The sequence below is a fragment of the Kogia breviceps genome, chromosome 1 (genome assembly GCF_026419965.1).
Source record: "Kogia breviceps isolate mKogBre1 chromosome 1, mKogBre1 haplotype 1, whole genome shotgun sequence".
NCBI lineage: Eukaryota > Metazoa > Chordata > Mammalia > Artiodactyla > Physeteridae > Kogia > Kogia breviceps.
In genome coordinates this window covers 184,411,692-184,424,176 of record NC_081310.1, presented here as the reverse complement: position 1 = coordinate 184,424,176, position 12,485 = coordinate 184,411,692, and the positions used below count along the sequence as shown (strand labels likewise).

The 12,485-nt window shown below is 36.6% G+C and overlaps 1 protein-coding gene across 3 annotated transcripts in view; it reads right to left on the bottom strand.

Moving 5' to 3' along the window:
- The window catches only part of HNRNPR (heterogeneous nuclear ribonucleoprotein R), a 40,182-nt gene that overhangs the window by 9,815 nt on the left and 17,882 nt on the right, over positions 1-12,485 (bottom strand). For all 3 annotated transcript variants that reach the window (XM_067015200.1, XM_059062186.2, XM_059062204.2), the window contains 3 exons: positions 8,373-8,549; positions 6,657-6,792; positions 5,017-5,222 (listed from right to left, as the gene is read on the bottom strand). In XM_067015200.1, coding sequence (XP_066871301.1) covers positions 5,017-5,222; positions 6,657-6,792; positions 8,373-8,549 — 519 coding nt within the window. The remainder of the gene's footprint in view (positions 1-5,016; positions 5,223-6,656; positions 6,793-8,372; positions 8,550-12,485) is intronic.

Here is a 12,485-nt window from a genome sequence, read left to right as displayed (position 1 = left end):
AATTAATTACATGGGACTGAGTGAACTGACGAGGATGATTATAATTTTTGTGACTTTCTGTTTGAATAAAAAAAAAATCCCACAAGGACTCAGAGGTAAAAAATATACAATTTTCACTGCAAAGTAAAGGAGCTGTTACAGTGGAGGATTACTGGACTGAATGTCAATATTATGACATAGTATGAGTGTGTTTCGTGTTTGGTAATTGCAATCATTGTTGCTTTTGTTGTGGTCATCCATTTACAATGCTTGGTGTCAGTTTATTTATCTCTTGTAAAAATAAAATACAGTGTGTGTGTGTGGAAAAAAAAAGTATATTGTAACTTGGAGGCTAATGATACTGTGCTACTGTATTTCTGTACACTATATTTAGTAAGGTAAATGGTATACAAATTAATGTTAAAAAAGTATACAAAACTGTTCAAAAATACGGTATTGTAAATCTACTAAAATGTTAAGATTATAAAGAAAATAAATGGCAATTTATGGAAGTGTTAAAAAAAAAAAGTGCTGTGATAGAGACGTGAAGAACAGACTTGTGGTTGCCAAGGGCTGGGGACAGGGGGTGGGGGGGGAAGGGATGGACTGGGAGTTTGGGGTTGGTGAATGCAAAATATTATATTTAGAATGGATAAACAAGGTCCTACTGTATAGCACAGGGAACTATATTCAATATCCTGTGATAAACCATAATACGAAAGAATACTGAAAAAATTGTATACATGTGTATAACCGAGTCACTCTGGTGTACAGCAGAGACTGGCAAAACATTGTAAATCAACTATACTTCAATTTTTTTAAAAAAGTGCTATGATAGAAAGTATGAAAAGTACCAAGAAAATGATTCTATTAGTTACCAATTTATATAAATTATCAGTTCCTTCTCCTGCCATGTCGTTAAAAGTTAACTAATAATGTGAACAGGACCTTCAAGGAACCAAAATATATTCATTACTACATTAATTTACAAATTTTAATATGGTCCCTAAGTCCCCCTAAAACAACAAGTTTTTGTTTTTACCCCCCAGAACTGGATGTGCTGATTCTAAAGTTCATATGAGAAAATAAACAAGCAGGAAGAGCCAGGAAAAAAATAAGAACAAAATTTAGAGACTAGCCCTACTAGACATAACAAACTCTATCAATTCAATGCTTAAATCATTTAATCAGTGTAGTGTTAATTTGAATAGATGAAAATTGGATCCATACCTCACATTATACATTGGGATAAAGTCCAAATAGATAAAAAATTTAAAAGGGGGCGATGTTGAAAGCATTAGAAGAAAATAAAGGCAATTCCTTTATGTAACACTGCACTTCGAGACGGCTTTGTGACTTAAAATCTATAAACTACGAAGGACTGAAAAATTCAACTACTAAAAAGAAATGACTTCTACACAGTAGAAAAATACCATAAGCAAAGTCAAAAAACAACTTATATCACAAAGAGTTAATCTCTTTCATATCAGAGCTCCAGAAAATAAGAAAAAGATCAACAGAAAAACAAAATGAATGGAAAGACAGGCAAAATTCATGAATACATGGTTCATACCAAGAAATACAAATGGTCCTTAAATGTATAAAAAACGTAAACTCACACATGCATAGTAAAGAGAAGCAAATCATAACAGCTTTGAGGTACCATTTGTTATGAGATTTGGCAAAACCCAGAAGTTTGATCCTCTCCTCTTTTGACAAGGATGAGGAACATCAGCCTGTTGTATTCTGCTGGTGGGGAGCAGAATACAAAGTACACCTCCTACAGAGAATATGGTCAATATCTTAATAATTACAGATTTATTTACCCTTCGGCCCACAATTCTATCCTCAAGAATCTATCCTACAGATATATTTGCACTTGAATTAACTGAAACGATATAAGCTTACTCATTGGAGTACTGTAACAAAAGATTAGAAACATCCAATGCCCAGCTGGTTGAATATACTATGGTACATCTACAAAACGGAAAATTATGTAGTCAAAAAATTAAGAGCTCTAAGAGCTACTCTGAAAAAAATGCGAGGATGAAAAAAAGGCGAGGATACACTGTTGCTAAGATTTTTTTTCCCATTTTTATACCTCCAAATAGGGATCCAATTTACAGTCAATGTGACAGATAAGCACTTGTCATAGTTTAATTGGCAGCATTTTATAATTTCTTAGTGGTACATAAAATAACGGTATACTTTCTTAGAGCTGAAATATATGAGATGAGATGAAATATGACAGTGAATAAAGCAAACATAGATCATTAATACAGCTACCAGTAATCATTTGTGTCAGAAGTAAGGAAAGAAAGAATATATACTAATATTTGCCTGTGTTTGTCCAAGGAAGCACTAAAAGGACAAACCAGAGACCATTAACACTGGATGTCTACAAGGGACAAGGAGGACAATGGTAGATGGGGCTAGAGGTTGAAGTAGGACTTCCTACTTAGGATTTAGGATAAATTTCTATGTATAATTTTGATTTGTGAACTAAGGAAATACATTACTCATTCAAAAAAAAAAATTAACACACCTACCAAACAAACTGTCGCCTCAGATAAAGGGCTATCTGAGTAAAAAGGATTTGGGGAGAAGACATTAATTCAAGGGAGGAAAGTTTTCCACCTCTATCATTACATCCTTTATCTTTCTCAATGTTGTCATACTGAAGTCTAATTCTACATTAGACAGGCCTCCAATTGGTTTATTTACCTTTTTTAAAAAAACTCAACATGGACCTTTTATTCTTTTCTGAGATGAAACCAAAGCATCCTATATAAAAATTACTAGTTGAAACTGTGTTTAAAACATTCAATAGGAAAAAGGTCCCCTTTAAGAAAGATATATTTATGTACACCTGAAACTAACATAACACTGTAAATCAAACTATAATCCAATATAAAAATATTTTTAAAGAAAGAAAGATACATTTAGGCTCTTTGGTTCTGGTTGACCCAACTTGGCAAAAAAATCTTCAATGAATGATAACACTGATACAGTGAATCAACAGCAGAAGCTTTACACTATTGGGTATACTCCCCCTTGCCCAACCCGGGAATAGAAAACAATAAAGGAGCATTATTCAATCAAGTTTATTCAAATCGGTATTGTTCAAGTTTATAGAGGCTTCCTTTTCATTCTGAAACTTGATTTTGATCCAGGAAGAATAGTTACTAGAATAAAATCATGAGGTTTTTCTAATCTTATAAAAAGATTTAAGATGAATTTCAATCTGAAAGGTTACCAGAGGTATGTGAAAAGTGGTCGAGTAAGCAAATTACTAGCTATACTTTAGATGTTCTGGGGATGTTATTCCCCTCTCAATCTATAAGCTATTTTTAAAATGTTTTTATAGGAAATGCAATACAGGCTACAATCAGTTTCTACAAGGTAGATTCAAAGTTGTAAGAGATCTTGTAAAGAGATTTATCCAACTCCAATAAAATAGATAACATCCAAATTCAGTAAGTTTGCTCAAAGTCACAATTGTATTAGAAGAAACAAGTGGAATTAAAATCAAGCAAGTAATAAATAAAAATAAAAAATCAGGGCTTGGGCTTCCCTGGTGGCACAGTGGTTGAGAGTCTGCCTGCCAGTGCAGGGGACACAGGTTTGTGCCCCGGTCCGGGAAGATCCCACATGCCGTGGAGCGGCTGGGCCCATGAGCCATGGCCGCTGAGCCTGCGCATCCAGAGCCTGTGCTCCACAACGGGAGAGGCTACCAAGAGTGAGAGGCCCGCGTACCACCCACAAAAAAAAAAAAATCAGGGCTCTTTAGATTCCCAGTCCCTTTCCTTGACACCTATCTACTCAAAGAAAAAGAGTGACACATCTGAATCTCTCCAGTTCATTCTCAATGAACCTTCTTTGTTTAATCCAAAAATGCTTCTGCTTACAAAAAATTTTACCATGCTAGTATAAACCAGGGCTCTCCTCCAAACTAATCAAGAGTGAGAACTGTCTCCTCAGAATCTGGAATAAAAAGCTTGAGGAAAAGGTTTCTCAGTCCAGAATAATCCAACCACTCATTTATCACCATCCATAGGGTTGCTGCCTCCGAAAAGGAAAGAGACATACACCAAAATACTCGAAAACTCACTAAACGCAGCAGAGATGCAACTTCAGATGTGTCCCTTCAACCCCAGGAGTCTCCCAGAGGAAAGCCTAAGAACCAGAACTCTTGGAACCATCCTTTACCAGGTAAAGATCCTGGCAATGCAAGTACAGGACTTAGGAGGAAAGTGAGGGTCCACTATAGGACTTGCCATGCATATTTTGCCACTACTGTATAACAGCAAACGTGATAACCCTTTGCCTGTCTTCATGGAGACAATACTCTAAGGGAGCTTGATCATTAAAAAATAAAAGCTTTAAAAAAAAGAAAAAGGAAAGTAAACTATAAATCTCAATAAAATATAATTCATGGCCATGTAATAAAAGTCATAGTATGGGGCTTCCCTGGTGGCACAGTGGTTGAGGGTCTGCCTGCCGATGTGGGGGACACGGGTTCGTGCCCCGGTCCAGGGGGATCCCACATGCCGCAGAGTGGCTGGGCCCGTGAGCCATGGCTGCAGGGCCTGCGCGTCCAGAGCCTGTGCTCCGCGTGGGAGAGGCCGTGGCAGGGACGGGCCCACGTACCGCCAGGAGAAAAAAAAAAAGCCATAGTATGGTCAATGAAGATAATAACTCAAAATCACCAGAACATTACTTCTCTCTTTATTCAGTAAGACCTTGTCTTTTTTCTTTTCTTCTTAACTTTTTTACCTTTGTATATCTCATAGTGCCTAGCACTAAACAAACACTTAATTGAGGGCATTTCATTTCAGTTCCTTTTACACATTTAATCTGCAGAAAAAGGAATGGTTAATGGAAATTGCTGGACACCAAGACAGACTGTTAAATTTGGTGTCTAAATAGTTAAAATCAAGGGCTACAATTTGTATTTACTGTAAAATTTGAAATATTCGAGCATTATTCTCAGTACAAAATTTAAATGACAATCGCACCCCCAACAATTGCATTTACCTTAGCCATGACTTCTGGATCTGGTTCTTCCACAGGGTCAGCCCATTCAACTGTAACTACATTTCCCCATACTTTTACTTTTCCACTCATCAGCCGGCGTCTGGCTTGTGCTGCTGACTTGTGATCCTCGTACTCAAGGAAGCAGAACCCCCGATTCTTCTTTTTGTCATCGGGTTGATGATAGAGAATAACGTCCACCAAACCCTCTGTTAAACCAACAGCCAGATATATAAGCCAAAAGCATCCACCACACATTTAGCGATTAGGCAGACCTAAATCCACTTGCCGAAGAGCAAAAAATAACTGAAGAAGCCTCAAAATGATTTGCTAATTACCTAGTAGACAATTAAATCAGCGTTATTAGATATGGAGCTAGGGACAGTATTTTATGTTCCCTTTTAATTTTAGGGATCCTGAAGGTACAGCCATAAACAAGTCCAACTACTGTATTCTGACATACAACGTTTCAGAGTGTTTGACATAACGTGAGCTTAAAATTTATGAAAATACTACCAAGGAACTTAAAAACCAAATTATAATATAAATCCAAGAGAACACTCAACAACTAATCATGACCAAAAATCATCCTTGAATCTAACTTTTTAAAAGTTACTATTTTTACCAAGAATAAAAGTAATTGCTTAAAACTGGTGTACCTCTGGTCTTAGTCCTGTACCCTCATCTTTCCATATATGTTCTTTCTAGGTGGTCCCTACTTTTGAATACCATCCATATCCTTAAGAGCGCTTAGATTTTACTCCTAGCAGCAAGATCCAGAATGTGATTTGGATGTGGGAGAGCTGAAGTGAAGGACCAGAGATGAGGCAGTCATAAAACTAGGAGGTTACAGCATTGGACGGTTCATCCACATAGATGTTAAAAGTACTAACAATAAGTCAATTTCAGGCAGAAGAGAAAGACTGTGAACCAGAAAAAATATTCAATTAATGCAAGACTGAAAACAGAAGAGCAACAGGTGACAGCTTGAAGGAGGGGGAAAGGATTGTTTATCTGTAATATATGTCTGGATGACAAAAATGTAAATAAATAATGGTTTTTATATGGGATGGAGAAGTAATAGTCTAAAAGTATTTTTTAAAATGCAGCTAACATTAGTGGATCTCCACTAGCATTTAAAACAAAGAAATGGAATAGGAAATGTCAGACTAAATCATATGCAGTAAGCGAAAATATAATTTTGTTAAATTTTGTTTCAGTTATATATAAATCTGTGATATAAAATGTTCTTTTCAATCACTTCCATGGATTTAGAATTGGAAATCTGGAAAAATCTGATCTAGACAAGGTAAGAGGAAGAAGGAGGATTAAGAACTCTCATCCCCTTAGCCCTAAAAAGCATACTGAATGTCAAGGGGGAAAAGTCTTCCTTCACTTGAGGGCTACAGGGCAAAGACTGTGTCAAAAGCTAAGGTTCAATTAAGGCAAAGTAAAGAGGACATTCCAAGAAATTGAGGCTACAAGGGAAGCTGCTTAGTCCAAACCACTAAAAAGAAGAAAGGAGGCAATTTAGACTGAATAGACATGTGAATTCTTAGAATAAGATACACCTCATTTTTTTGCACCTATAAACAGTACCACAGATTTCCCAAAACTAATTTCTAAATACATTTTTGTTTTACCTGTGACTTTACTGAATTCTTCCAGAATGTTTTCTTTAGTCTTATTCTTCGGAATTGATCCAACAAAAAGCCTGTTGTTTGCCACAGAAATGCACACTCCAAGGTGTTTACCAGGGCGAATTTCATAGCTGTCACACTGAAAGGAAGAAAAGAACCAGACACGCCACAACCACCCCAAACTCAGAACAACTGATCTCAAGCTAAAAAATTGAACAATTTAAGGTCAAACACTCTCTGCCTCATGAACTCACTGACTTCCCTCACGCTTGCTGTAACATAAAATGTGTATTTTTAAACCTGTTACAGCCTCTCGTTTTAGTTCTAACCTTCACTGCTATTCACTTTATCTTTAAAAAGATTTGATTTCATATTTCAGTATTATCTATCTGAAGATTTTCTCCCAGAGAATTTCAGAAAAAATACCTGAAACTGATCATTCATCTGCCCTTGGAGATGAAATTAGATATAGATAAGCCACAGGCAAAATAGCAATATATAAAGAATACCAGCTATGTTTAATCAATGTAAAGAAATTTAGAAGAATTTCACACTTTACATAAAACACAGAATTCTAACATCTGAAACTACATATCAAACACAATACTTATAAAATTATATGAAATGATAGGAATAAAAAATGTTTCATTTGAATGGCTATGGTGATGATTTCCTTGATAAACTTTAGCTTTTAAATGGCTTAACATTACTTACCTATTAGTTTACTAAAAGATAAGTAATTGAAAAAAAAATCATCCATATGCTGTCAGAAACAAAGAAATAAAGCTTTGAAAACTTCTTGGTACTGAATAAACAAACTGGAAGGAAAAGTCTGTAATAAAAACTAAAATCTGGGTCAAGCTAGAAGTAGAACTAGTTTTGAGGCAACTAATAAAACCAAAAGCCTTGGTGAAAGAGGTTACCATTCTAGAAGAACTAGAACTAGACTAAGTGAGGCCTTTAGCTGTCTGGCAAAAGAGTATGCCAAGGAACAACGATATTGCTATTTTGGGTTACTGAGAGGGCTGTATCTTAACAGAATAGGAGCAAAGATATACTTAATTGGCATAACTGTTAATACTACTACTACTCTGAAATAAGTACAAAGGGTAAAAGGCCCTACAGAAAGGCAATTACTAGATTGGTTATAAAACAGTAGAAAAAGAGAGAAAGATTAAAGACAGAACTGGAGGGCTTGGAAACAAAAAGATAGAAAAGAACAAGAATATACTTAGAAAATAAACTGTATGATTAGGCTATGACGAAAACAAGAGATTCACAGCCATTTCCTGAATTGTGTCCTAAAAGTCACTGTTGCCCAGTTATGTTCCCCAGAACCCATCCCAGACTTCATCACACTTTAAGAATCCTACCCTAAAGTTTAACAGCAAGAATTGACATTTTTGTCTAAGATCAAAAGAGAGACCTGCAGAAGCCAAATATTCAATGAAACTTTAGATACTAATCACTCTAATAAATAACTTCTTAGAATTGTGGGAGACTTTCTCCAACACCTTATTTCTTGGGTACTTTCATTTCTTTTTTACATTTATAATCAAAAAAAAATAGCCAATGGGTCACATACCAACTCAGTCAATATAAAAACTTTCAAAGCAAAAACTAAAGAAAGTGAAACAATGTTAACTGCAAATGTTTTTAATTGAGGTATTTCTCTCAAATAATGACTTGCTAGACAGTGGGCATTTGCTTATCACATACCAGTTTAACAGCTTCCTGTGCAGCTTCCTTTCCACAGAAGGTGATAAATGCATACCCTCTGTTCTGACCAGACAGTGGATCCATCATAAGACGTAGATCCCAAATGGGACCAGCCTTTTCAAAAAGGGGCACCAACTCATCCTCATATAAATCTCTTGGTATTTTACCTACAAAGACCTGAAATAAAACCTCTGTGTTAGAATCCCAGTGTAAGCATTTGATTTTAGAGCCACAAAGCCTAGTTGCCTTTTTTTTAAGGGGTGGGGACAGAAAGATGGTTAAGGAAAAATGGGGACAATCTGAATCTTGCAAAGCTAGTCTTAGTTTTTATTATAATGACTTTCAGGGCATCAACATAGAACAATATTCTATATTGAAAAATGGAAAATGATTAATAAAAGTGTGCAAAATTTGTAGAAACAACTCTAAATTTTGAATTTTTATAATGTCTTTTTCTCACCAAAAAAACAGAATAAAAGGCATGTATAAATCTTCATGGAAATACCTCTGCATTTTAATAAAAACAATAATTGAACAAAAAGATTGATGAGGTCTTCCTCATATTTTCTCCTCAACTCCAAATTCTTTACTAATTAGAACTCCAGTGCTGGGACTTCCCTGGCGATCCAGTGGTTAAGACTCGGCCCTTCCAATGCAGGGGGCGCGGGTTCAATCCCTGGTCAGGGAACTAAGATAATATCCCACATGTTGCATGGCTTAAAAAAAAAAAAATTCCAGGGCTTCCCTGGTGGCGCAGTGGTTGAGAATCCGCCTGTGGATGCAGGGGACACGGGTTCGTGCACCGGTCCGGGAAGATCCCACATGCCGCGGATCGGCTGGGCCCGGGAGCCATGGCCACTGAGCCTGTGCGTCCGGAGCCTGTGCTCCGCAACGGGAGAGGCCACAACAGCGAGAGGCCCACGTACCACAAAAAACAAACAAACAAACAAACCTCCATCTATCCCCTTCTCTATCAGGGTATTACATTTTAAGTAAGTATGAAAAAAATGTTTCAACATTTGAAGATCTTGTGCGCTTAGTTAGAATTATATAGTAAGTAGGATTAAGTTATATATAGGATTAAGTTATATATATTAATTAAACAATCAGAAACCCTCTCAGTATTTAATATCAGACTACAATTTTCTTCAAATTTCCACCATGTCAGCAACATTGAAAACAATCTTTTATGTTAAAACATTTGCAATCCACACACAGTCTTAAAGAGTAAATTAGTGTTTGCATGAGATGAATTTTCTAGTGAAACTCATCTACATCAACATTTTATATTCTGAAATGACCTGATTAATGAAGTAATAATAATAGCAATCCAAAAGATGCCAATATTATTACTGGAGATGAAGTTTCTGGTGTTAAGCTCTACTACAGTTCTGCTATCTTAAGACAAGCCTTTTCAAAATAATCAGATTCATCTTCACTGCTACCTGGTAAAACTTGAGGTCGTCTTCTAAATCTCTAGCACAATTCTCACACAACAGCTATTCTCATTTGTCTACCTCCTTAAAGTCTCCAATCCTCGTTCACTAAACCTCATTCTAAGGCGATCACCTGAAAAGCCACTGGTTTCCTAACATTCTTTCTTCTCAGTCTTAAAAACCTTTCTCAACATCTATTTTCACTTCTTTCCTTTATACCTCAGAAATTTACCTTCTTTCCAAAAACAGGTTAGCTCCTTAACCCTAATAAATAAGCCCATTTCTTCTCACTACCTTCTTCTGGAAATAATCGCAAATCTTCATCTCTTCAGCTGTCTTATTTTGCTCAGTGCATTCTTTCCTTCCCAGTGGTTCCTCCATCTTCAAACATGCCAAATCTCCCATAACAAAATAAAATACAAACAAAAAAACCCTTCTTTAGCCTATATCTTTCCTTTCACTTTTAAATGCTTTGAACACATGGCCCATATCTGTTTTATTTCACTCATGCAGTTATTCTTTTCAACACATCTACTGTATGCTTAGTACTGTGCAGCTACGAGAAGTATAAATAAGACATCAGGCATCATCTGAGTGACATCCCTACAGAACCATCTTTCTAATAAAAGCTCACTCTGAAAAGCACTTGCATCTACGCTCTCTTTAACTCTCTAAAAATTGGCTTCTTCTTCTATCACTAAACTGTATGCCCTAACGTCACTAATGGACTTCTAAGGACCAAATTCAGAAGTCTTTCTTTCCTCAGTCTCATCATCCTTGCCTTCTCGACAAGCATTAACACTGGTGATGTTATCTTCTGAAAATTCTCTTCCCTTAAGCTTTCATAATCCTCCACTAACCTGGTCTTAATCTTTACTCCTCTATCCTTTCCATGGTGATTCGTCTATCCATCTAATAATAATCTGCATGTTTCCCAAAGTTATGGCCCTATTTCCCATAATTCACTGTATTTTCTTCACTTGTAAGGATCATATCCATTCCCAAAGGCTACAACTCTACAGTCATCTCCCAATACATCCCATACATCCCAAGACCTAATTCTAGATCTCCTACTACCTATTAAACATTTCCTCTGATAGTCCTGATTTTACCCCAAATCATCAGTAAGTTTAGCAACGCCAATTTGTTTTTTTATTATAAATGTATGTATAGATAAGAATTACTATGTATCAGAATATTAAAAGTTATCAATGCATTAAAAAACTACTCTAATTTTATTTTCCTTATTATATTTTCTAAATATTTTACAATAAAGGTATAATATATTTGTAACAAACGTTTCCTTTATCCAAAAATCAAAATGACTAAAACCCACCCTTGTCAGGCAGCTCCTCTGATTTTCCCCACATTTCTCTTGGGAGAACGTAATTTCTGCTCCCCCCTCCACCCCAAGATGACTGAGGAAATAATACTCTCATAAATAAAAACCTCAGATTTTTTAATCCCTCCCATTCCCATCCACATCCAATTTATTTTTTAAATATAAGCTGAAGTCACTCCAATGTATAATGCTACCCTATACAGATAACTGGCTCCCTTCCTATTCAGAGAACTTGTCCAGACCTTTCACGAGACGTGGACTCATAAGCCATGTATTTTTCGACGTTCTAGAGATAAGAGTGAACGCCACAGACAGGTCTAGGCATTAATGAAGCTTATATTCTACTGACAGACAATAAAAAATTTTTAAGATAATATTATTTCTGGAGGTATTAAAGGATAAATAAAATAAAAGCAAAGGGACTTCCCTGATGGTGCAGTGGTTAAGAATCTGCCTGCCAATGAAGGGGACATGGGTTCAAGCCCTGGTCCGGGAAGATCCCACATGCCACAGAGCAACTAAGCCCGTGCACCACAACTACTGAGCCCGCATGCCACAACTACTGAAGCCCGCGCGCCTCAAGCCCACACTCCACAAGAGAAGGCACCGCAATGAGAAGCCTGCACACCACAATGAAGAGTAGCCCCCGCCCGCAAAAAACTAGAGAAAGCCCACACACAGCAATGAAGACCCAACGCAGCCAAAAATAAATAAATTTATTTTTAAAAAATTTAAAAAATAAAAGCAAAGAAAAGGGGGACTTCCCTGGTGGTCCAGTGGCTAAGACTCCATATTCCCAGTGCAGGGGGCCCGGGTTCGATCCCTGGTCAGGGAACTAGATCTCATATGCATGTTGCAACTAAGAGTTTGCATGCCACAACTAAAAGATCCCACATGCCACAACTAAAAAAAAAAAAAAAAAAGGTCCTGTGAGCCCCAACTAAGACCTGGCACAGCTAAATAAATAAATATATATTTTTTTAAAAAAAAAGCAAAGAAAAGGGATATAGGAAGAAGAGGTTCTATTTTAATAGAAGGGCCTCCCTGAAAAGGTGAATTTGAACTGAGACTTGAGAGAAAATTAAGTAAAAATCTGAGGAAAGAGCATTCCAAGGTGATGGAACAAGTATAAAAAGATGGGGAGTACAACTGACATATCTGAAGAACAGCAAATAGGCCAGTGATTAAAATAAAAGATCTGGGACTTCCCTGGTGGCACACTGGGTAAGACTCTGCGCTCCCAATGCTTCAGATACAACTAACATATCTGAAGAACAGCAAATAGGCCAGTGATTAAAATAAAAGATCTGGGACTTCCCTGGTGGCGCACTGGGT